Source organism: Carcharodon carcharias, chromosome 20 (genome assembly GCF_017639515.1).
Source record: "Carcharodon carcharias isolate sCarCar2 chromosome 20, sCarCar2.pri, whole genome shotgun sequence".
Taxonomy (NCBI): Eukaryota; Metazoa; Chordata; class Chondrichthyes; order Lamniformes; family Lamnidae; genus Carcharodon; species Carcharodon carcharias.
In genome coordinates this window covers 77,725,665-77,751,731 of record NC_054486.1, presented here as the reverse complement: position 1 = coordinate 77,751,731, position 26,067 = coordinate 77,725,665, and the positions used below count along the sequence as shown (strand labels likewise).

Genomic DNA, 26,067 nt, shown 5'->3' with positions numbered 1-26,067 from the left:
GTGTCAAGGGAATTGCTTGCATGATGGTGTACTTTGTATCTTTTGGAGTATTAGGTTGGATGCAGGGTTGTTAATTTGCAGCCTTCCTTGAAGTTTCTTGAGGGATGGTCTGGATCAGAGGTGCCTGGTTACGTGGGCTTCTAAGAATGTGTTCCAGACTCTGGTATTTCCTTCTCGGACTGTGTATGTCCCACAGATTTTTCATTGACTGACAGATATGTTATGGGAAGAATTCTGCTTTGTCATAATGGGGAATGTATCAGTTTGGTAGCTTGCAGCAACTGTTGTGCTAGTCTGCATATTGCAGAAATTAGTTTTCTCCTTGAATAAGTCCAGCAAAAATAGTCTTAAATTGTTGGGAATTATGAGGCCTGTCATGCTATCTGTGGCTTACAAGATTGTTGCCTAGAAGGACAGACCTGAAATATGCAGCAGCGTACTCCTCTTTCTGCAAATGCCCCTAGGGAGTAATGGAATTTGCACACCAAATGTAAGGTGCTGTTTGCTTGCTGTACCATCCTGGCTCTCGTGAATACTGCTGCAACTAGGAGTTGAGGACCTACTTCCATACTTTTTCCTATGTTGTTCGGTGGCTCACAAGCTTCTTTTCTTGAAGGCTTTTGTTCTTCCTTTTGAAATGAATGAAGAGGAGGATTCAATTTTTGAGGGCTGAGGGTATTCGGACATGGATGTGTCATGAAGGAAGTCCTTAACTTACTTGACAAACAGCTTTAGAAGCTAAGGATCACCTTCAACAGTTTGATCTCCTATATTTTTTCTCCATTCATGTTTGAGGAAACGTTAACCAGACCTGATCATTGGAAGCAACAGATATTCTGGATTCTCCTTGTTGGGCAGTTAACTTTCACTGAATGTTGACTGCATATTGTTATTTTTTTTATTCGTTCATGGGATGTGGGTATCGCTGGCTGGGCCAGCATTTATTGCCCATCCTAATTGCCCTTATTCAGAGGGCATTTGAGAGTCAACCACATTGCTGTGGGTCTGGAGTCACATGTAGACCAGACCAGGTAAGAATGACAGATTTCCTTCCCTATCCCTAAAGGATATTAGTGAACCAGATGGGTTTTTACAAAGATCGGCAATGATTTCATGGTCATCCAGATTTTTATTGAATTCAAATTCCACCATCTGCTGTGGTGGAATTCGAACCCCGGTCCCCAGACCATTACCTTGGGTCACTGGATTACCAGTCCAGTGACAATACCAGAATGCCACCACCTCTCCTTTTGCAAGATACACCTGCTATGATTACTAAATAGCACAATTCCGATTAGATACTCCATTTGGTGACTTTTCTCTTCAGCATAATAAACTTACTCCCTCAGTATTCCACATTCGGCCCGCATGCTAAATTCCATCATGTTTGGTTGAAAGAACTGAGGACAGTCATTAAATTCCCTTATAGACCATGAGAGGGAATATTCATTTATGATCAGGCTAAAAATCCTTCAGGGAGCAAACAACTCTGACTATATGTGGCATATAGCTATGGTATGTGGCAATTAACTTCCTTTTTAAAACTAACTACTATAGGTGAGTAACTCCCTGTTTACTTATACTAATTCTTCAGAAGATTGAATTTCCCTGACAAAATTCAACATAAAAATAGTAATGGTTTGTCAGATTTTAACACTGAATACAACAACTGTGAGAAATGGATATTGTGGCTTGGTGTACAAATTTTTCAAGTTTTTTTATGGGATGCCTGTAAGGTGCAGTTTGAATGTTTGGAGAATGCATAAAATTCTTGGGGAAAGTGAAAGGGGGAGGCTTAATACTTACCTGAGAAAATATGTAATGCATATAAGCAGTATTTGATTATATTTTGGAAATTTAATTCATTATTTAATGGTTGAAATGGGGAAATATTCACCACCACTGCCAACCCCCATCTTAAAAAAAAAATGCCTAAAATGTCAAAAATAATTTACAGGCAGCTAAACAAATTATACATCATTGTTAACTTGAAGCATCAATGAATGAAGTGAAAAAACTGAGGCATAACTATTGTACACTAATATATTTAATGTTGAAAAAATCTGCAGGTTGTGGCATACAGCCTGCCTGGGAAAGGAGTATGAAGTGATGGTGTTTGGTGGGAGCAAGGATGACTTACTTTCTTATGATTCTGTAAGTATTTTGAAATGACTGATTGGTTGATTTTTTGTTTAATTCTTTGGTTTCAATATAATACAGGTAAAACTGAATGGGAGAAAAGATATGCGTTAGGTTAGTAAAATATAGTTCCAGTTCTGCTACAGCCTCTGAGATGACTTGAACCCTATCTGGTTTTTTTTTTAAATTCTGGATGTTCTTCAATATTGATAATTATTAGAACCACACTCAACAAACTACTTGAGTAAAATATAAATGAAAAATTAGAAATGCTGGAAATTGAAATTTAAAAAAAGTGTTTTGGAAATACATGTACATCATTCAGTGCATGTAGTGAAATGACAGTTTATGATGTTTTGAATCTGTTACCTTTCTGCTGAAGAATGCTGACTTACCTACTTGTGTATTTCCACTTTTTAATTTTAAAATCACTTCCTAAGGATGTATCCATCATAGATTAAAAGGTGAAACTTAAGAGAGGAAAAGCTCGAACTTCTTAACCATTGAAGGGTTTAAGGAAACTGCCATTGCACATTGCTTTTAAAAATGCAAGCTTTGAAGATGGGTATAAAAGCTAGATGATAGTTTGTGGAATGTTACAAGTCATAGTCTACCTCATATGGAAATATTGAGTAAAATATCTCATCCCACGCTCATTAAGCAACGTTCCCTGCTATTCATTTTAAGTAGGAAGTGGTTGTTGCTTGAGGTCAGCGCCCCAAGGTAGGAGGAAAGGTTTTATTGACAGATCCACTGTCAAATCATTGAACATGGAGGATGTCAGAGGGACAGCTCTTCCACCTCCTGTGAAAATATGTGGGTAAAAAAGGCAATGACATTAGAGTGAACAGCCAGCTAGAGCAGCAGAGAAAACTGGGCCCAGTGAGGGAAACTTGCTCATTTCAAGTCCCAGAGCTGGTCAGGAACCAGAAGGCAAATCAGGAAAAGTAAATTAGCCTGTTAGTGAAGGTTTGGCATGTTATCTTTTTTGAGAGGATTGTGTAAAAGTTGAATTGTAATATTTGATAACATGTTAATTTGTACATTGACTTGTTTGTAAAATATACTAGCTGGCCTTGCCTCTGTGTTTCCATTTACCTTCAGAATGATTGGGAATGTGCTCAGTATTTCAGTTTTCATTACATCAGTATCCTATTGTTACACTCCTGGGTTACACAATTAAATATTTAGTTATTGGACAGGAAGGTACACACTGAACGCAGAACACTCAGCTCACTCATGGAAGTGGCCACACACACTACCTGATTTAAGTTCCAGTAGTTGTTTAGAAATGAAGACCGAAGCCAAGACAGACTCCTTCAGACAGAGTTTTATTTCTTGTCATAAAACTCTCCACAGACAACTCTCTGTTAGTCTAAGCTGTTATCCCTTTTATACAACAAAAATGGAAACTTAGTTAACCTAATAATTAGCAGTTGAACTTGTTTAACTGTTTCCTTCCTAACATCTGAGAGAATATCCAAGGCAGACTGAAATTGGTAACAGTTTTCTTTTATTTGTTTAAACACTTCATTTTCCTGTTTCCTCTGCCCTTCGGATGATGTTATCCAATCTGAAGGTAGTAATTTTTATTTACTGTAATTTGGCTTGTGAAAGTCTGGAAACTGATGCAACAGTAACATCTTTTAAAACAATTTTTCAAGCATCAAACACAGCTTGGCTAAGCTATCTCATCAGTAGCATTGGCAGCTTGATTGCACTCTGAAAAAGTAACTCATTGACTCTGATTTAGAAACATAGAAAATAGGGCCAGAAGTAGGCCATTGGGCCCATCAAGCCCTTCCTCTGCCATTCAATATGATCATGGCTGATCCTCTATCTCAATGCTATACTCCTCTCTCTCCAAATCCCTTGACTCTTTTAGAGTCTAGAAATCTATTTCCTTCTTAAACATCTTCAGTGATTTGGCCTCCACAGCCTTCTGTGGTAGAGAATTCCACAGGTTCATCACCCCCTGAGTGAAGAAATTTCTCTGCATCTCAGTTCTAGATGGTCTATCCTGTACCCTGAGATTGTGACCCCTTGTTCTAGACCCACCCACCCCCCAGCCATTGGAAACCATCCCTGCCATCCAGTCTGTCCAGCCCTGTCAGAATTTTATACCTCTCAATAAGGTCCCCTCTCATTCTTCTAAACTCCAGTGAATACAGGCTTAGTCAACCTAATCTCTCCTCATATGACATACACCCTGCCATCCCAGGAATCAGCCTGGTGTACCTCTGCTGCACTCCCTCTATGGCAATTATATCTTTCCTTTGGTAAGGAGACCAAAACTGCGCACACTACTCCAGGTGTGGTCTCACGGCCCTATACAGCTGCAGTAAGTGATCCTTGCTCCTGTACTCGATTCCTCTTGCAGTGAAGACCAACATACTATTTGCCTTTGTAATTGCTTGCTGCACCTGCATGCTGTACAGGAGCAGAGAAAGTACTTCCAACAAAGAGATGGAAGGGGTGCCCTTGAAACTGAGGTAGAAAAGTGATGTGTAAACATACACGCAAACTCTCATCAGACTCGCAGCCACCGGCGGTGCCTCTTGGGTGTGGCAGCTGTTTGTAATTATTGTGAAAACTGATCTGTCCAAATCTACTTTGTTTTGGACTGATGCTGAACATCTAAATCTGATTCTTGCACATCATCACCTACTCGCCATTTAAAACTCCAGGAATTTTGCTTTTCGCAAATGTTTGGAATGTAACCTGTTGGACTGTTGCTTTTGTGTTTAATTAGAGTTGCTTGCAATTTCTGGAATGCTTTTTTTACTGGTATACAAGGACACCCAGGTCCCTTTGTACATCAACATTTCTCAACCTATCATCAATTAATTAATATGCTGCCATTCTGTTTTTCCTACCGAAGTGGATAACTTCACACTTATATATGGCAGACGAAATATAACATGGATTTGCCCACTCACTCAACCTGTCTAAATCACCTTGAAGTCTCTTTATATCCTCCTCACCACTCACGTTCCCAACCAGTTTTGTCATCTGCAAACTTGAAAATATGACACTTGGTTCCCTCACCCAAATCATTGCTATATGTTGTGAATAGCTGGGGCCCAAGCACTGAACCCTGCAGTACCCCACTAGTCACCACCTGCCACTCTGAAAATGACCCATTTATTCCTACTCTGTTTCCTGTCTGCTAACCAATTCTCAATCCATGCCAATATATTACCTTCAATCCCATGTGCTTTAATTTTGCAAACTAACCTCTTATGTGGGACTTTATCAGAAGCTTTCTGAAAATCCAAACACACCACATACAACTGGTTCTCCCTTATCTATCCTACTAGTTACAACCTCAAAAACTGAAGCATAACCTCTCTACTTCTGTAGTTTAAAAAAAACACCTGTAGGTTTGTCAAACATAATTTCTCTTTCATAAATCCATGTTGATTTTGTCTAATCCCATTGATATTTTCGAAGTGTCCTGTAATCACGTCCTTTATAATACACTCTAGCATTTTTTCTACTACTGATGTTAGGCTAACCGGTCTGTAATTCCCTGTTTTCTCCCTCCCTAATTTTTTGAATAGTGGGGTTACATTTGCCACCCTCCAATCTGCTGGGAGTATTCCAGAATCTAGAAAATTTTGAAGATGACAACCAATGCATCCACTATTTGCATGGCCATCTCCTTTAGTACCCTGGGATGTAGATTATCAGGCCGTAGGATTTATTGGCTTTCAGTCTCCAGCACTTCTTTTTACTAATTTCCTTCAATTCCACCTTCCCACTAGACCTTTGGTTCGCTAGTATTTCTGGGAATTATTTGTGTCTTCTGTGAAGATGGAACTAAAGTAGTTGTTTAATTGCTCTGTTATTTCCTTGTTCTCTATTATAACTTCTCCCTATGAAGACTAAGGGACCTACATTTGTCTTCACTAATCTTTTTCTTTCTACATACTTATTGAAGCTTTTATGTTCCTTGCAAGTTTACTGTTGTACTCGTATTTTTCCCCTCTTGATCAACCTATTTGTCCTCCTTTGCTGAATTCTAAATTGCACCCTGTCCTAGGGCTTGCTATTTTTTTCTAGCAATTTTATATGACTCCTCTTTGGATCTAATTTATTATAAGGGGAATTGAATATATAAGTAGGGAGGTTATGCTTCAGTTGTACAGGGTACTAGTGAGACTAGTGACACTAGTGGTGCACTGTGTACAAAATTGGTCACCTTATTTAAGGAAGGATTTAAATGCATTGGAAGCAGTTCAGAGAAGGTTTACCAGACTAATACTTGGAATGGATCGGTTGTCTTATGAGGAAAGGTTGGACAGACTAGGCTTGTATCCGCTGGAGCTTAGAAGAGTAAGAGGTGACTTGATTGAAACATATAAGATCCTGAGGAGTCTTGACAGTGTGGATGTGGGGAGGATGTTTTCTTTTGTGGAAGAATCTAGAACTAGGGGTCACTGTTTAAAAATAAGGGGTTGCCCATTTAAAACAGATGAGGTGAAATTTTTTCACTGAGGTTTGAGAGTCTTTGGAACATTCTTCCTCAAAAGGTGGTGGAAGGAGAGTCTTTGAATATTTTTAAGGCAGAGGTGGATATTTTCTTGGTAAGCAAAGGGGCTAGTGATAGGTTATCAGCGGTAGGTGAGATGCAGATTTCAGGTTACTATCAGATCAGCAGGCTTGAGGGGCTGAATGGCCTAGTCCTGCTCCTTGTTCATATGTTTGTATAATATAATCCTTAATTTCTTTTGTTAGCCATGGTTGGGCTGCTTTTCCTGTTGTGTTTTTGCACCAGAAAGGAATGTATAATTGTTGCAATGCCTGCATTCGTTCCTTAAATATTAGCCAGTGCCTATCCACCATCATGCTTTTTAATGAAGTTCCCCAATCTATCGTAGCTAACTCACTCCTCATATGGTAGTTTCCTTTGTTTAGATTTAGAATCCTAGTTTCGGATTGGACTACTTCACTTTTCATTCTGACAAAGAATTCTGTCATGTTACAGTCACTCTTCCCTAAAGGACCCCACACAACAAGATTATTAATTAACACCCCCCTCATTGCACAATACTAAATCTAGGATAGCCTGTTCCCTAGTTGGTTGCTCAAAGTACTGGTCTAAAAAGCCATCTCGTAGACAGTCCAGGAATTCATCCACCACAGTATTATTGCTAATTTGGTTTACCCAGTCGAAATGTAGATTAACTTCACCTATGGTTACTGTGGCACCCTTGTTACATGCAGCTCTAATTTTCTGTTTAATGCCATCTCCTATCTTACCATTACTGTTTGGAGGCCTATAGATAACACCTACTAATATTTTCAGCCCAATGTTGCTTCTTAGCTCCACCCAGACTGATTCGACATCATGATTTCCTGAGCCAATATCCTTTCTCACTATTGCACTGATGTCATCCTTTACTAACAACACCACCTCAACTTCTTATCCTTTTGCCTGTCCTTCCTAAATATTGAACATCCTTGGATATTCAGTTCCCCGCCTTGGTCACCCTGCAGCAGTGTCTCCATAATTGCTTTCATATTATATCCGTTTCATCTATTCGCGCTGTTAATTCATCTACCTTATTGCAAATGCTCCTTGCATTCAGATGCAGTGCATTTAGACTTGTCTTTTTAACCTTTTTACATTTTTTTTTGTACTATGGCCCTATTTACTGTTAGCCCTTGTTTCCTCTGCCTTCCACTTTTGCTTTTTACTTATCTATCTTTCATTTCTATCCTTCTTTCTGTCTCTTGTGTCTTCCCACTCAAGGTTCCCATCTGCCTGCTACTCTAGTTTAAACCCTCCCCCACAGTAACAGCCAATACCCCTGCGAGGATATTGCACCCCAGCAGGACTGGGACCAATCTGTCGAGCTTGTGCAGGTCCCATCTTCCCCAGAATTGGTCCCAATGGCTCAAGATTCTTATGGGGTGAAAAAGATAGTTCTATTTGCAATAGGATGTGAAAATCATGCAGCAAGAAAACAAAACCATGGATTAATGCAGCAATGTTACCTGTAAACTTATTTTTAGATTATTAGAAATGGAAAACAACTTCTGCCTGATGAGTTGCAAAATTTGTACCACTAACTCACACTGTGGATTACTTACCATCCAAGTTAAATAAAGAATTGTAGTGTGGGAAGTAGAAGTCCATGGAAAAAGTACTTATGAAATATCGTTTCTAAATGGCAAAACTCAATACAATTTTTAAACATCAGAACTAGTCTTTTGTCTTCCATATGTTATTGTGTAACCCTATATTTTTTCCTCATAAAGCATTTGCTACCTTTTCATATAGAATTATATGTCTGAATAAAATTGGAAACTTGTATTTCTCTCCTGGAACCAGAAAGTAGTTTTGATCATATGATCTCATCAAACTGAATTTTCAGCTTTGATAATATTTCAAGAAAAATTGGAAAAGATTTGAATAATGGTAGTTGAAATAAAAATGTAGAACTTATTTATGTTATCAAACCATTAAGCAATTTGAACTTTCTGAATTGTTATTGATCTCTATCAGTGGAGAGGGGCATAATTTCAAGTGTGCTACAAATCTTATCTCTACTTTTTTTTTTAAAAAACTAGGGTCACTGTAATGATGTGCTGATCTTTCAAACACAACCCTATTCACTCTTCAGGTAAATGTGTTAAAATTTCCTTTGACTTTATAATTGTAAAATTGTCATTAGAACATGGTTAACATGAACTAATTTGGAAAATGATGGTCTTGATTCCTTGTGTTCCAAGGCAAAACAACATTCATAGTACCTATGTTTAAACCTGATGTTTAAGAGGGAGGGTAATATCATTTTCTTTTGGACAAGCATGAAGTTGAAGTTAATGTGCTGGTGTGTTGGAATAATTTACTTGTGTGAACTTCCTCATTTTTCCTACCTGTTGGGGTTATAGGATATCTAGCAAAAATTAAGTATGGGCTGTGGCTAGAAATCCCTATGATTGCAATAACACACCATGCAATATGCGGGGAAGAATTTAGGGCAGAACCTGGTGATGCCAGTGGGAGAGGTGGATAACTCAAGCGGCCCACGTCCCACCAGAGGTGGGAGTAGTAATGTTTTGAACTTTCTCTCTGTGAAATAATTGATCATAGAAATTTAAATTTTAGAGCCTTTTAAACTTTCATTCTAAGCTCTTGGCTGGTTATTGTATGGTTCTCCTCTGTCCCGTGATCCCCCAAAATCATGCAGTTATATGCCCCAGCTTTAAAATGTCGTGGGCCCCCATTCAAACTGTGTCTGTTTATTAGCCGTGGGATTTTGTTTGAGATCAACATTGGGGCCAGTCAGTGGACAGAAATTTTTATAATTCATGTAGTTAGTGACATTATGTAATGGAATATGTGGATGTGATCCATAATTCCAGCACCTGCTGGGAATCTCACCACTCTTAAATTGCAGAACCTTCTCATGTTGGTGCTGGTTGCCGATACGGAATGTGGTGAACTGTGAGGCTTGAGGAAACAATGCATCTGTCAGCATTGCTCACAATCAGTTCACAGCTGATGATTGCAGTGTCTTCAATGACAGCTTGAAACAAATGTTTGTCACTTTTATGGTCACTGACAATGCTGTGCCTGTGCTGGAGTTTGACTGTAGTTTTGGTTTCAGTATGGGGTGTAACTCCATCACTGCTTCCCTTGTGAATCAAACCTCTGCAGTCACTGCTCTTCGACAGCTACGGAAGTATGTCTCTGCTTGTCTACTCCACTGTTGGAATACTGTTGAATGAGTGCGGTCAGACCTGCTTGCCTAGTCCCCCTCTTATTTCCAAATCAAAAAGGTATAGGGGTTATTTTGAAGGCTCAATGTCCAACAGCCCAGTTTAGGAAACAGCATGCAATTGTGACATTTACATCAAGTTGTTAGGCAACAAGTAATTCCTAGATCAATAAAACTTGGATCTGAGTTGGAATACAAAATGAATGGAGATCTGACATACGTTCACTCAACTTTTTGTTTGGAAGCACGCACTTTGCATCCAAAGATCAAACATTACTGACTGGAGAATGCACCTTTCTGGCTGAGCAAAACTCATCGTATTGTTCAAAAATTACTAGGAGCCAGTTTTCATTTGGCCCAAATACTCCAGCTTAAGTTCAACAGTGTATAGTTAGCTGGTTCCCTATTTGAAAACCTGAACCTGATTATTCTGGATTCATCTTATTTGTCTTATGTCAGACAAGGATTACCCCTTTAATTTTGCAGTTGTCAACAGTGGCCAGCTTAAAGAGGCATGTGATATTTTTAATGGGGCCTCTAACAATGCCTGCAGATGTAGGAAATGTTCAGGGATTCCGCTTCAAAGGCAAGCTAGGTGAAAGATAGTTGCAGCAAGCACAAATGTCACCCTATGGCAGTAGAATCAGAGGAGTCAGTGAGAAGTGGTCGATTAAGTTTATTTCACCTGCTGGAAAACATCTAATGAAGTTACCAGAAGTGGCGAGATTGGAAATTGTACTGTTCTTCTTATTGTGTCCGCGGACAGTCTATACATGGCCCAGCCAGAACTAGACACATTTTTGCGCCTTGTTGTTGAATTCGGCAAGATCTGCAACAATGCAGGGTTCCTCTAGCGATAGACATTGTAGGAAATGTTGCTTAGTCTGTGGTTCAGTTCCACATTCACAAGTTGTTGGGCAGGTTGTATATCCCCATTTGCTTAGTGACACCTTTGAACGACCTACACCAGTCCTAAGTCTGTTAAGGCACTTCCAGGTTGCCCAGTTGCAATCAGCTCCTGGGGGAAGGCTTTCATCTGGTAGAATTTCCATCGCTGGGGTTTGTTCGAGACTGGCGAGCCGGTCTTTCCACAAGGTGATGCGGGCTTCAGATGGGGTTGATTGTACTGTGACCTTATAGTTATACAGTACAGCAAATATTAATGCTCTTGTGTTTTCTTCTACCCATACATTCTTTATTTGTCTATCTTATGGTTGGCCATTAGGGCGCACTGTAAACTTCCTAGCATTTTCTTTGCTCAGCATCACCTTTTTAGTGTGAATCTTAATATGTAAACACCTGACAATTTACTGTACGCAATATATGAATGAAGCATGTGTCTGTCTTCCCTTAATTTTCAAAAAGAAACCTGTTACAAGTGTTTCATAATATATGTCACAATTTCTGCTACTTAATGTACACTTCTGCTTTTGTAGGAAAACGTAGCACATAACAAGAGGGAAAGGAATAGGTGGTGAACAGGCCAGGCTGCATCATCTCTCCATTTTTAAGAGGCAGGCCATAGAAATACAAGAGCAGGACTTTGAAAAACAGACATGAGATGGGAATATAAAAGGCTTGGCTCCAGATCAAAGTCTGTACCACATTTATTTTTACTTTAATCTTCACCTTATTTAGTTGTGAACTCGGTGATGCCATGCATTGATCAGCACAGTCACAAAGGCAATGGGTGCATGGCATCAATTTGTAATGACAACATGTCGCTAACAATTTTTTCTCTATGTCTGCAGGTGTAGGAGAAGAAACTGAGTAGTCAGTAACCCAAGTGCAACCATGCATTTCTCAGCACACTTATCACTCAATCTCATCCTGGCAAGTGTCAATACAATTATATCCACCTCAGAAGATTTAGAAAACAATTTTGAGGACAGTTCACTGGATGAAATGCAAAACAAGTGAGCGGGTGACTGTGACATGGGAAGCAGCTGGCTGGAGCATTAACTAGGGCAGATGTCCTGATTTGGATCCCAGCTTTTAAAAGAAGGATATTTCTGAGCACGAGAGTAGCTTTTATCTCTTGGTGACTAATGTGGAGGATTATACACCCCACAAAAGTTGTTATATAGAGTCGAAACTACAGTTCGCTTTGGAATACATGGAAACTTATGTGGATGTACCTTACGTGCATTTGGTTAGTGAGTGCCATTTGGTTGACTTTGGGGTCATCACAGGTGAGCCAGATTCTATCTTCGTCCTCACAGAGCTGTCATTGGATAACAAATCAGCACCATGACTGTTTTTATTCCTTAGCTTGAGGAAACTGGGGATCCCCAACATTTGAGGATCAGATCTATCAAATCAAAAAATGCTCTATGCCACACTAGGTCATTAAATGTGCTATAATGTCTTTAACCTGAGACCAGAGTCTAGGTGCTATTTTTCATGTGAAGATAAAGATTATGTTGGCTGATGGATTTTTTTTTCCTCGGTAGGTTGTGCTTAGACTGCATTGCCAAAAACTCCACAATTTTACAAAGTCAGCTTCCATGGTTACCTCGTCAATTGTTGTCTCAAGTGCAGAAGAAAATCACTTTCTGGGTTTCAGCTGGACTCCAAGAAAAATGAGAATGTATTTTAAACTGAAAATTTGATTTAAGGTTTGCGTATGTCACACTTAATGATGTATTTCACAATATATATCATTATGATCGGCAAATGTAATGCTTGAGATGTAGAAACCCAAATTGGGTTAATATAAATGTGATTGTTCTGTTGTACTGTATTTTATTCATTTTTGTAGATTAATTAACATATCTACTATGTTAATACATTTTATATCATCCTGAGGCTAGATTCTGAAATAAATTGTTTTACATAATAAACCCGTAGTGATGGCTTTTTCATCAGTGAAATATAAACCGGTAAAGCATGACCTCTCTTAATTTGCAATTCACTCTAAGACAAGTGAAGATATTAGGTAAGTACTGAACACCCATTTTTATATTCACTGGTGATGGTCAACATGTCATTCTTTGCTCACAAGAGATTATTCTCATCGATATAAGATCGATTTATGTTGAATTGCAGGGAATTCACATTTTATTTAATGGCAGTGTATCTTATGGACACGCAATGACTTTGGTACCATCACTGAAATTTGTTCTTTACTATATTGGTCCTAAGTATGTAATTTATTAATTGTAAATACAGACAGTGATATTCATGTAAACAAAATTTGAGTAGCAATGTAAAAATTACAAACTATCAGCCATTCTTGGAGACTTGTTTCAGTATTTCATCTGAAATTTTGGGCTTTTACATTCTTTTTTTATAGTTTACATTTCCTTATATATGTAGGCTCAATATGTTCCTATTAAATTTTAATCTATATTTGCTTACTGTTTTTATTTTAAAACTGGCATGAACCACGATGTTGTGCTACAAAATATTTAAGGAGCAAATTCATTTCTTCCGTGGTTCAGTGTTAAAATATTCAAAAAGAAATTTCTTCACACTTCTCTCTTTTGGAAAAATACCTCTTTACCAATTCACTTTAAATCATTAAAAGGTATATAATTGGACAATTTCCTTTACTGAAAAGTTACAATTCTCCCAGAATGTAGTGATAGAATGGACAGCTGTCATCATCTTTAGTGTTTATTTTATTGTGTCCTTCACCCAGTACACTGAGACCAAATAGTTCAGTTTTTGGGGCATTTGTTGTCATCTGCCTTTTTTACTTTTGAACTTCCCACTTTCTCATTGGTGGTTCTGTGCTGTTTGTATTCAGCTCACGATATTCATCACCAGGTCTATACAGATTGTTGTTTACCTGTGATTTCTCACTGGTAATGACTTACTGAAACCGCTCATGCAAGTGTAACTCTTGAGTAAAGTGTAGAATCTGTTTAAGGTTTCATCCAAAAGGTGGCAATTCCAACAATGCAGCGCTCCCTCAGTGCCGCACTAGAAAATCAGCTTAGATTTTGTGCTGAACTTTCAACCTCTGAATCAAAGATTCAACACAATATATAACAGGATAGTCAAGTGAAGCATAAATCAGAACAGCCTCTGGCATACAAAGTTAATTTTAAACTAGCAACTTTAAAGGGTGACATATGCAGGACTCTTTAAATGTTTTATGAGAAAAAATATGGAATTCATATATACTTAACTGGTTTCTAAAAAAAAAGTGAAGAACCATGGAACAGAAACTATCATCTTGGTGATAAACTGTAGGAATAAAGATTGAAAGTGTGGTAGCAGTTAGAAAACATTCCTAGGAAACCAGAGTCTAATGGTGATCAATCATGGAATGGTTGTGACCAGAGTGGCCGAGTAGCAAAAAACAAACCTTTTGCAAATGTTGATAAAACTTAGGAGCAATAAACTATGGGATAAAAATGATCAGAGGTTCTGTAATCAAGTGTAGGTGGGGTAATAAATATATGACTACTAGAAAGACTGCAGATCAGGTGAAATGAGAAATTGTGGAATGAAGCCATCCGGCTTAGGAATTGAAATTGAGCAAATAAAGAGAACTAACAAGCAACCACCATTGACCAAATAAAGCTCAAAGAAGAAATCATATTGAACAACAAAAAAGAAATCAGTGAGCTGAACCTTGCGTACTGGATGGTGTCTGCTTAGAGACACTGGAAACATTGAAAGCCTACCCTGCCATAGCATTTATGGATTTCATAGCAAATAATTTTTTTTTTAGAAACCAGTTAAGTATTTATGAATTCCATATTTTTTCTCATAAAACATTTAAAGAGTCCTGCATATGTCACCCTTTAAAGTTGCTAGTTTAAAATTAACTTTGTATGCCAGAGGCTGTTCTGATTTATGCTTCACTTGACTATCCTGTTATATATTGTGTTGAATCTTTGATTCAGAGGTTGAAAGCTCAGCACAAAATCTAAGCTGATTTCCTAGTGCGGCACTGAGGGAGTGCTGCATTGTTGGAATTGCCACCTTTTGGATGAAAGCTTAAACTGAGGGACCCATCTACCCTTTCAGGTGAACACAAAATATCACAGTTTGAAGACTAGTAGAGGAGTTCTCCCTGGTGCCCTGGCCTACACTTACCCTCAACCAACATCACTAAACATATTAAAACAAAAATACCTGGAAAAACTCAGGAGGTCTGGCAGCATCTGCGGCTAGGAGCACAGTTAATGTTTCGAGTCTGAATGACCCTTCAACAGAACCAAGTAAAAATAGACTTTCCTTTTTTTTTCACTAAACATATTATCTGGTCATATCACATTGCTGGCTGTTCCTAGAAGTTTCCTGTGCAGTTGACTGCTGCATTTCCTATTAGCAATAGTGACTATAGTTAAAAGTATTTCATTGTGAAGAAATTTGGAGTGTACTAAGGTTGTGAAAGGCACTATATAAAGGAAAGTCTTTTTTGAACCAAAATGTATGCACCAATAATTGATACTTTTTTAAATTAACAAGTGGTCATACATGGGCATTGTAGTATAAGGGTGTTTGGGCAGAGCAAAAGTTAATGTGGGACTGGAGAACAGTACTGCCCATGGTATGATGTAGAGAGTCACATGATGGCAGACCGTGTAATAATGTCTGGAAAGAGCCATGCAGGGCTGTACTTCGGAGATGTATATAGTTATACATTACCAATAAATAGTTTACGTTCAACTATACAAGCCTCTGGACCACTTTGTGAGACACAAAACAACTTTACAACACGGCAGTGAAGGATGGACCCCGAAATCCCAGAGAAGCTGGAGAAGGAACCCAGAATCTCAAAAGCATGAGAAACCAGCCTGAAATGCATCTAAATTGAAGACACAATTGGAGATCACCTTAAAAAAAAAGCTCCATTCTAGACGTGGAGGCTGAAGGACTCCACCAGGGCACATGGGGAGGTCCATTGCCAGACCTGATCAAATGCAGAGTGAAGGGACCTAGCTAGATCACAAAAGGCTGAGAAAAATTCAAAAAAATGGCTGAAAGGCAACAGAAGAATCCACTATGCAGAAGAAAAGCCAGACCCGATCAAACACAAGAGGGAGAGTCATAGGATCTGGCCGGATTATGTAATGAAAGTGTAAAAATTTTCATAATTTTCTGGTTTGTCGTGAAGTAGGTTTATGGGGTTAAGTTTAGTTGGGTCTGTGTAAGATTTAACTACATTTGGAGTCAAGTAGACTGCAAGTTTGAAATCAAAAGAAGCTAGGTGCTTGACATGCTACTGAGTAAACATGGATGCTGGCTTAGCATGTAAGGTGTGATGAAAATTTGCATTTTTAGATAAGTGAAGAGATTTGGATTTCAAAAGGATTGTAGCCTTGCTTATCTGGCTGTAAACAGACTAAGGAATGTGTTTATTTTTCCCCAAAGGTTACTGGCAATATTGGTAACATGGAAATTTTTATGTTATGAGGAAGATACAGTTTCAAAGACATACGGAACAAATAGAATTTGCATATTGAAAGGAGAGAAACATATATAAAGGAGAATGAAAGGCTATGTGTCAGAAGGCCATGTAAGCTCTAACAGGAGTGTGTGAAATAGCTTTAATGAAGCCTCCAGCATTTGTGCATAAGCCTGTTGTATAATGAACCTGAAGTTGGGGGAAAGCCATTTGGAATTCCACTGTCAAGTGGGTATTGTGTTAATTTGCTGGTTCTGCTTTAAATCTAAAATCTATTTGAAACATTGCCTTAAACGGGGTGTAACTGGGGGGGTCAGGTTAATTAGGAATTTTAGGAGTTATTATAGTAATTTGTAGTCATGTATGTGCTTAATCTTTTATATTTTGTTAATAAATATTTGTTTAATTTTTCAAATCTCTAAAGGTCTTGGTGTATCTTGGAATAAATACAAATTGCAAAACCATTGTGATAGCACAACTATGTTTCCTCGTGGATTTGGTCTGCCTGGCACACATCATCTGCCACGTCATAACAATCACAAAAATGGTGAGAAAAATATAGTAAGGAGCCAGAAATTACACTTTAAAGTAGGCAGCAGTCAGGATCAGCACATCCAGAGTGTATCTGCAAGAAAGCTGCAGCAACGGGTCCACAGCTGGCACCATAACACGTGGTGACTGATTTTGACTGAATAAAAAAAAGTTTTAAAATTGAAGGCAGAGCTTAAAAATCACCTTCCAGTATATTTTCTCTGATTAAAAAAACAAATTAGATGGCCCAGGCTTCTTGTTTTGACAATTTTTATGCAAACTCAGTTTAAATCGAATGGCCCTATTAACACAAGGGGAGCCTGCCAAAACCCAACAAATATGGGAAGAACAAAGAAGACGATAAATGGCAGCTGTAGGGGTATCTTGAAGAAAAAAATTAAAGAGGTACTCACCTGTTATTTTAAAAAACGGCCATGGATAGTTAATTAAAACAACCAGACCTGTTTAGAGTAAGGCAAGAATCAAACGAGACCCCAAATGGGTATCTTGGGGAAAACAACCTTTTAGATTACAGGAATACATCAGGATTAAGTCAGAAATCAGAAGATGTATAAGCTTAATATGTTTTCATACTTGTTTGGTGTGTTTGCGGATTAAGTAATCCTAAAACAAGATATAGATGAATCTCAACCACATTTGGTGAGATATTAAAAGCCTTTGACATATTTTAAGCTCCCAAGTTATGCAGAGTGCTGACCTTATTTTTAAAAAGTCTAGAACACCCCCAATAAAGCACTGAAGGGGCGCCGAGGAAATGGGAGACCCCTGGTCAAGCGGGACAAAACCTAAGCAAAACACAATATGGTCACAGACCATGTCAATGACATGAAGTACACAAGCTGAAGAGTTTAGTGCAAAAGAAAGAAGAGGCTCAGAAGCAGGTTTAAAAATAGTTTTATGAAAATGCTGACAGTACCCAAACTGCAATAACAGGTGCAGTGCAGAGCAAACAGATGGCTGTGAATGAAGGAAAGCTATCTGAAGTAACTCAGAAGAAACAAAACTTGCAAAAAAAAAAAACAGGAAAATGTTTGTATCAAAGCGCAGTTGGAAGAACCCAACCAGAAGTACAGCCAAACACAACAGGCAGAAAAGGTACTCAAATAAGTCGCTGCCCTGAAAAATTCTTTGAAGAATCAATATGTAGACCTGGATAAACATGAAGAGCTTAAAAAAGATGTTGAGTACTACTTTAGCAAAAGCAGTGTTGGAACTATGAGTAGCGACAAGCAATTTACTGAAGTGCAGCATCGGTTGGCAGGAGGTCAACAGGAAAATAAACAGTTGAAAGAACAGCTAATTGTCCTTCAATATCAAATGCAAAAGGAGTACATAACCCTTTAGCAGCATGAAGAAATGAAGACTGTCTTGAACAGCAAAATAAATTGAGAAAACTCTGTTAATTACAAAAAAACTCAAGATGAAGCAATTGAGCTTTGCATAGAAATGGAAAATCTGTTGAAGGACCTTCATAAGCTACAATGATCCCTCAGGTCAAAAGTTTGTTCCTCTGGAAAATTACAAAGAGAAGCATCTACACCACACTGCCTGCAGCAGTTCAGGAAGGCAGCTCACTACCACCTTTTCAAGGGCAACTAGAGGTGGAAAACAAGTGCTGAATTAAAAAGTGAATTTAATGTCACTCTGAATGAACTGAAGAACCAGTTGGCAGAGAAGAGTCACCAATGTTCAATATTCCAGGAGGAAGCCAAGAGGTACAAGAAAGAGACTGAAGAACCAGCTGAATCCAAAAGAGGATACATTGAAAGGAAAAGCCATAGAACTTTACAAGCTGCGAGTGGACAATGATGCAATGAGTAGCATGATTACGGAACCAAAACAAGTTAAGACCTGGCCAACAGTGAAACTAAAATGAAGGACAAGGATAAAGCTCTGCTGTAGACAGAGAAAGAAAAGACAAATAAAATCGGAAAATGCAAATCCTATGCTGAAGCTCAAGGAATTAGAAGAAAAAGCACTGGATGCCTCAAACTTACTGAGAACTATTGAATTGTTCAAAAATGACCCGGCTGATATGAAAATCAAGCACCTAGAATGTCATGAAAAAGCGAACAGTTACAATAACACCATGAGATGTGGGAGCAGAAGTAAGCCATTCGGCCCATTGAGTCTGCTCCGCCATTCAATGAGATCATGGCTGATCTGATAATTCTCAACTCCACTTCCCTGCTTTTTCCCCATAACCCTTGATTCCCTTACTGATTAAAAATCTGTCTATCTCAGCCTTGAGTATACTTAACGACCCAGCCTCTACAGCCCTCTGTGGTAAAGAATTCCACAGGTTAATTACCCTCTGAGAGAAGAAATTCCTCCTCATCTCTCTCTTAAATGGGTGACTGCTTACACTGAGAATATGCCCTCTGCTCCTAGACTCTCCCGCAAGGGGAAACAACCTCTCAGCATCTACCTTGTCAAGCCCCCTAAGAATCTTATATGTTTCAATAAGGTCGCCTCTCATTCTTCTAAATTCCAATGAGTACAGGCCCAACCTACTCAACCTTTCCGCATGAGAAAATCCCTCCATACCTGGAATCAATCTACTAAACTTTCTCTGGACTGCCTCCAATGCTAGTATATCTTTCCTTAGATAAGAGGACCAAAATTGTTCACCATATTCTAGGTGTGGTCTAACCAGTGCCTTGTATAGTTTTAGGAAGAATTGCCTATTTTCATATTCCATTCCCTTCGAATTAAAGGCCAACTTTCCATTTGCCTTCCCCATTACCTGTTGACCTTGTATGTTAGCTTTTTGGAATTCATGCACAAGGACTCCAAATCCCTCTGTGCTGTCGCCTTCTGCAGTCCTTCTCCATTTAAATAATATTCAGCTCCTCTATTCCTCTTGCCAAAGTGCATAACCTCACATTTTCCCACATTATGTTCCATCTTCCAAGTCTTTGCCCACTCACTTAACGTGTCTATATCCCTCTATTATACTCCTTGTGTCATCCTCAACACTTCCCACCTATTTTTGTGTCATCCGCAAACTTGGTGATAGTACATTCACTTCCCTCATCTAAGTCATTTATATATATCATAAATAATTGAGACCCCAGCATTGATCCCTGTGGCACTCCACTAGTTACAGGCTGCCATCTCAAAAATGTTCCCCTTTTCCCAACTCTGTCTTCTATTAGTTAGCCAATCCTCTATCACTGCTAATATGCTACCCGCAACACCATGGGCTCTTATCTTATTAAGCAGCCTTGTGTGCAGGACCTTATCGAACGCCTTTTGGAAATCCAAATATATTAGGTCTCCTGGTTCGCCTTTATCTATCCTGCTTGTTACCTCCGCAAAGAATTTTAATAAATTTGTTAGGCATGATTTCCCCTTCATGAAGACATGCTGACTCTGCTTGATTAAAATATGCATTTCTAAATGCTCTGCTGGACTCCAACATTTATAATAGACTCAAAAATTTTCCCAATGACAGATGTTAAGCTAACTGGCCTATAGTTACCTATTTTTTGTCTCCCTCCCTTTTTGAATAAGGGTGTTACATTGGCTGTTCTCCAATCCTCTGGGACTTTTCCAGAATCTAAGGATTCTTGGAAGATTACCAGTGCATCTGCTATCTACTTCCCTAAATATCCTAGGATGCAACTCATCAGGTCCAGGGGCCTTTAGCCCCATTAGTTTCCCTGGTACTTTTTCTCTAGTGGTAGTTATTGTATTTATTTCCTCCCCCAATTTTGCCCCTTGATTATTTAATGTTTTTGGAATGCTATTAGTATCTTCTACTGTGAAGGCTGATGCAAAGTGTTTATTCAACTCCTCTGCCATTTTCTGGTTCCCCATTATTATTTCCCAGCCTCATTCTCTAAGGGGCCTATGTTCACTTTGGCCTCTCTCTTCCTTTTTATATGTTTAAAGAAGATCTTACTGCCTCTTTTCATACTTCTTGTTAGTTTACCCTCAGTTTATTTTCTCCCTCTTTATTTTATTGGGTCATCTTTTGTTGGTTTTTAAAATTTTCCCAATCCTGTGGCTTACCACTAATCTTTGCCACATTGTATGTTTTTTTCTTTCAATTTGATACTGTCCTTAACTTTCTTGGTTAAGTATGGTTGGTTTATCCCTTTCCTTGAACCCTTCTTCTATTTTGTTGATAGTCATGAACGATTTTCTTAAACGTGTTATTGTTCATCAAATGTCTTTTCTGCTAAACTGCTTTCCCAATCCATTCCAGCCAACTCTGCCCTCATTCCACTGTAATTACCCTTACTTAAGTTTAGCACAGTTGTTTCTGACCCAAGTTCTTACTCTGAAACTGAATACTAAATTTGACCATATTATGGTCACTGTTTCCTAGGGGATCCTTTACTCTGAGATCATTTATTAAACCTGCCTCATTACATATTACTAGATCCAAAATAGCCTGAATCCTGGTTGGATTCACAACATATTGTTCTAAGAAACTATCCTGAATACATTCAATGAATTTTTGCTCGTGTCTACCTCTGCTAATTTGATTTTCCCAATCTACATGAAAATTAAAGTCACGTATGATTAATGTACTGCCTTTTTTATGTACCTTCATTATCTCCTGATTTATTATCTGTCCTACAATGTAGCTACTTTTAGGGGGCCTATAGACTACTCCCACCAGCGTCTTCTTGCCCTTGTTATTTCTTTCCTTCACCCATATGGATTCATCTTCCAATCCAAGGTCCTTTCTTGCTATTGTACTTATTCCATTTAATACTAACAAAGCTACCCCACCACCCTTTCCTTTTGAAAAGTCACATACCCCTGAATATTTAGTTCCCAGCTTTGATATCCTTGTGACCACTTCTCAGTAATGATCATACCTATTAACCTCTATTTGTGCCGTTAATTAATTTATTTTGTTCCGAATGCTATGTGCATTTAAGTGAAGGGCCATTAATTTTGCCTTTTTACCATTTCTTCCCCTTTTGACCCTATTTGCTGCTTTTTTAATGTTTGTACACTCTGTCCCTTCCTGTCACACTTTAGGTATCATTCACTAAATAGCTGCCCTGCAAGGCTGCCATATCATTCTGCTTTGTAAGCCTACATATCCCCTTTCCAGAACCCTTCTCCCTTTATTTAGCTTAAAGCCCTCTCTAGAGCCCTAGTTATTTGGTTCGCCAGCACACTGATCCCAACACAGTTCAAGTCAAGCCCGTCCCATCAGAACAGCTCCCTTCTACCCCAGTACTGGTGCCAGTGCCCCATGAACTGAAACCCATTCCTCCCACACCAATCTCTGAGCCATGCATTTAACTCCTTGACTTTATTTACCCTATGCCAGTTTGCCCATGGCTCAGGTAGCAATCCCAAGATTATCACCTTGGAAGTTCTGCTTTTTAATTTAGATCCTAAATGTTCAAATTCTTTCAGCAGAACCTCCTTTCTAGTCCTATCAATGTTGTTGGTACCAACATGGACGATGACAACTGGATCCCTCCCCTTCCACTCCAAGTTTCTCTCCAGCCCTGAGATGTCCTTAACCCTGGTGCCGGGCACGCAACTCAGACTTTGGGACTCACGCTCACAGTTGTAGAGAACAGTATCTATCCTCTTAATTATACTGTGTCCTACCACTACTACATTCCCATTTCCACCCCCCCACTTGAATGGCTCCCTGTACCACGGTGCTGTGGTCAGTTTACTCATTATCCCTGCAGTCCCTGCTCTGATCCACACAGCTTGCAAGAAACTTGTAACCGTTAAACAGTTGCAGGGGCCGAGGCTCCTCGAATGTTACCCCCTGGGTCCCCAAACCTGCTTCACCTGCAGTCACACCCTCTTTTCCCTGATCACAGACCAAATTTGAATTAACTAATCTGAGAGGTGTGACCGCCTCCTGGACCAAAGTGTCCAGGTAACTTTCCCCATCCCTGATGTGACGCAATGACTGCAGCTCAGACTCCAGCTCCTTAACTTAGATCTTAAGTTCCTTGAGCTGTAAACACTTGGTACAGATGTGTTCACTCTGGATCACCTTGGTGTCCAGCAGCTCCCACATACTGCAGCAGCAACATATCACCCGTCTTGCCATCGCTATCGTATTTTATTCAGTTTATTCATTAATTACTTTAATATTCCCACTCTACACTTCATTATAATTTTTTTTGATACACACCGTATTGATCTTATCCTTAATGTATCTTTAAGAAAAATAGGAAAAAAACTAGAGATCTAAACATAAACCAAACACCTTACTTTACTTTAAAGACCAGAAATGCCCGCCAATCCTACTCACCATTCAGCTGCTCTGTGCGCTTTTCCCTCTTGCACTCTTTAATGGTCTCACACTTTTCTCTCACTTCCTTGTTGTTAAAGGCCTTGCTCCTCTCACACTCTCTCACTGTAAATGACCACGCTGTTTCTTTCATGCTCTCTCACTCTAAATGACCACACTGTTTCTCTCACGCTCTCTCCCTGTAAATGACCACGCTGTTTCTCACACACACTCTCACTGTAAATGACCACACTGTTTCTCTCGCGCACTCACCCTGTAAATGACCATGCTGTTTCTCTCTCACTCTCTCACTGTAAATTATCTTGCTGCTTCTCTCACTTTCTCACCGTAAATAACCTCACTGCTTCCCTCACATTCACTCACTGTAAATGGCCCTGCTGTTTCTCTCACATTCTTTCACTGTAAAAGAGAAAGTAGAAGTTCTCATAAAAAGCATGGAGAGTCTCAGAAACAACTAGCAGAAGTAAAATTAAAGAAGGTGAGTTTGAAGGATATTACACAGGAATTAAGCTCTGCTAAGGAAAAACTGTTCAGGGAACCGACATTCATGGACGAAAGATGAATTTGCTAATGAAAATTAGAACTGGTAGAACTTCAAGTATCAAAAGTATCTATTAGTATTGTGAAAAATGCCTGGAACAGAAAAAGGAATTACTGATGAGTCACAACAGTTGGTTGAATGCAGATTTAACAACCAAAGCTGAAATTCTTGAAAGATAAAATGCAGTATGGAAGAGCAAATCCAGACTTTAAAACCAGAAAAGGCAAATGTTAAGAAACAGATTGAGGATCTAATGAGTGATTTGAAAGAATCTAGGGAGCAATCAGTGACCATGGAAGAAAGACTCCGAAAGGAATCAGATGTCCAGTGCAGTTGTTAAGCATGTATAAGGACCTCACAGGTAACTCTGAAACAAAGACAACTGAACTCACCGGAGTTCTTTCTTCCATGGTCACTGATTGTGCCTTAGTTTCTGAGTTGCATGAAAAGTTTCATAAACTTGAAAGAGATGGAAAATAAGAGAGTAAACACATATTTGGCTGAAATTGTGAAACAAGTGGAAATGAGGGCTCCATTTTTGAAATGTCAACTTCCAGGAAGAACATGGTGGACTCCACAGAAAAAAAAATCCGAGTCCACTCTAGGACCGAACAGAGTGACGTTCCCTTTGGAAAGATGGAGACAAACCCACGGTGTCCATACAAAGCAGACGAGAAACGCAACTCGAAGGAGTGCAAAAAGCAAATCAAATGGAGACAACCAAGTATCAGAAACACCGAGTTCTACAATTTCAAACCGGCAAAGTCAACCCAAAACAATAGACTACCATTCTGCCAAACGTGACAAGAATGAGATCTGGAAGAACTGTTAAGTCTCCAGATCATCTGAATTTATAAAGTCAGAGACATGGGGGTTTGGGAGAAGGGGCAGCAAGTAAAGACTGTATGGTAAATACATTTGGATAAGAACTTGGGGTGGAGGTATAGTATAAGGATTTTCGGGCAGAGCAAGGGTTTATGTGGGACTGGAGAACAGTACTGCCCACAGTATGATGTAGAGAGTCACATGATGGAAGACTGTGTGTAGTCGTATCTGGAAGGAGCCAGCATGGAGACAGCACCCATGCAGGGCTGTACCTTGGCAATGTAAATAGTTATGGCTTACCAATAAATGGCTTATGTTCAACCATACAAACCTCCAAACCTCTTAGTGAGATACCAAACAACCTTACAACAGATAACTCTTGCAATCTTTTGGTTTACCTCTTCCAAAGTCATGTAACAAGGACGGAGATAAATGAAGCATTGTCATTTCTCCCAACATTGTGAACATATTGACAATTTTGGTAGCCCTCAACTTGTCTGTAATATTATTATAAAATCTCAACTGTTAAAATTCCATATAACATGTTTAATATTAGAAATCAATTTACAATTATTCAATGTTATCACATTTTACTCTTCATACGTAGTGGAGTAACTATCCCTTTGAGGGATGGTACCTATAAAGAATGCTTCTAATTTTCACATTTCTGACTGGTCCTTGCTGTCAGTGGGGAAGCAGGTGTGCTTGCACTTGCAAGTGGAGCATCAGCAGTTTATGAAAGTGCAGTGCTAGGGTTATGCAGGAACTTTGAATTTCAAAGTTTCGTCTTGAGCTACAATGTGGGAGTAGAAGGCAAAAGTAATAAGGGAGTGGAAACTGTTTCAAGATAAGATGAGGGTAGTGGAGTTTTGAATGAGTTGTAGTTTGAGGTGGAAACTAGCAAGGCAGTATTGTTGGAATGGTCAGCTCAGAGGTGACAAAGATCCCGTTTTAAGTCTCACATTGTACTTGTGCTGTATTTTATATTATCACAAGAGGACTAGCACCGACGCTCACGTTCCATGAAAAATATAATTTTTAAAACCTGTCTGGAAAAGACCTCCCCTGTACCAATGGATGCAGAATTGCTTGAAGCAGTAGCGTGCAATAAACTTTCAAATACTTTCGCGGAATCTTAGGTCTCTTGTTACTTTCGCAGCTTGCAAGAATTTGTATTTTGACACGGATACTGGCGCATGATAGAGGACAGTATGCTATCCCCATTCAGTTACCTGGACGAGCTGCTCGTCAACTTATTCTGGTTTGGAGTCTGCCTGATGACAGTGACTTGATCAAATCACCCAATGCAGAACCTTGAATTCCTCTACAAAAACAGAAATACCTGGAAAAACTCAGCAGGTCTGGCAGCATCGGCGGAGAAGAGCACAGTTGACGTTTCGAGTCCTTCTGTTGAAGGGTCATGAGGACTGTTGAAGGACTGTTTTTGTTTTGGATTTCCAGCATCCGCAGTTTTTTGTTTTTACCTTGAATTCCTCTGCTCACAGGCAGGATCAAGTTATACCTTCCGGACAAACTCTTGGGTTTGTCTTGTTTCCCTTGGGGTATTCAACCAGGAATCTGCTTTTTTTTGCAACAGTAATTCCGCGGGTTCGTCCAGGGGCTCATGTGACCCAGCGCTTCCTGATCATGTGACCAC

The 26,067-nt window shown here is 39.1% G+C and overlaps 2 protein-coding genes across 10 annotated transcripts in view; one reads left to right on the top strand and one right to left on the bottom strand.

Moving 5' to 3' along the window:
* The window catches only part of LOC121292279 (kelch domain-containing protein 1), a 63,382-nt gene extending 50,667 nt beyond the window's left edge, over positions 1-12,715 (top strand). For 5 of the 8 annotated variants that reach the window (XM_041214114.1, XM_041214115.1, XM_041214120.1 and 2 more), the window contains 3 exons: positions 2,070-2,154; positions 8,719-8,771; positions 12,326-12,715. In XM_041214114.1, coding sequence (XP_041070048.1) covers positions 2,070-2,154; positions 8,719-8,771; positions 12,326-12,458 — 271 coding nt within the window. In that variant the 3' untranslated portion in view covers positions 12,459-12,715. Of the gene's footprint in view, positions 1-2,069; positions 2,155-8,718; positions 8,772-11,308 lie in introns of all 8 variants that reach the window. The other 3 variants (XR_005946254.1, XM_041214116.1, XM_041214117.1) reach the window with 3 other exon arrangements.
* The window catches only part of pole2 (polymerase (DNA directed), epsilon 2), a 139,093-nt gene extending 113,070 nt beyond the window's left edge, over positions 1-26,023 (bottom strand). Inside the window, exon 1 of one of the 2 annotated variants that reach the window (XM_041214109.1) lies at positions 25,895-26,023. The gene's annotated coding sequence lies outside the window, so the exon portion shown is untranslated. Of the gene's footprint in view, positions 1-25,642; positions 25,825-25,894 lie in introns of those variants that run through there. The other variant, XM_041214110.1, reaches the window with a different exon arrangement.
* Between the last annotated feature and the right edge of the window lie 44 nt (positions 26,024-26,067).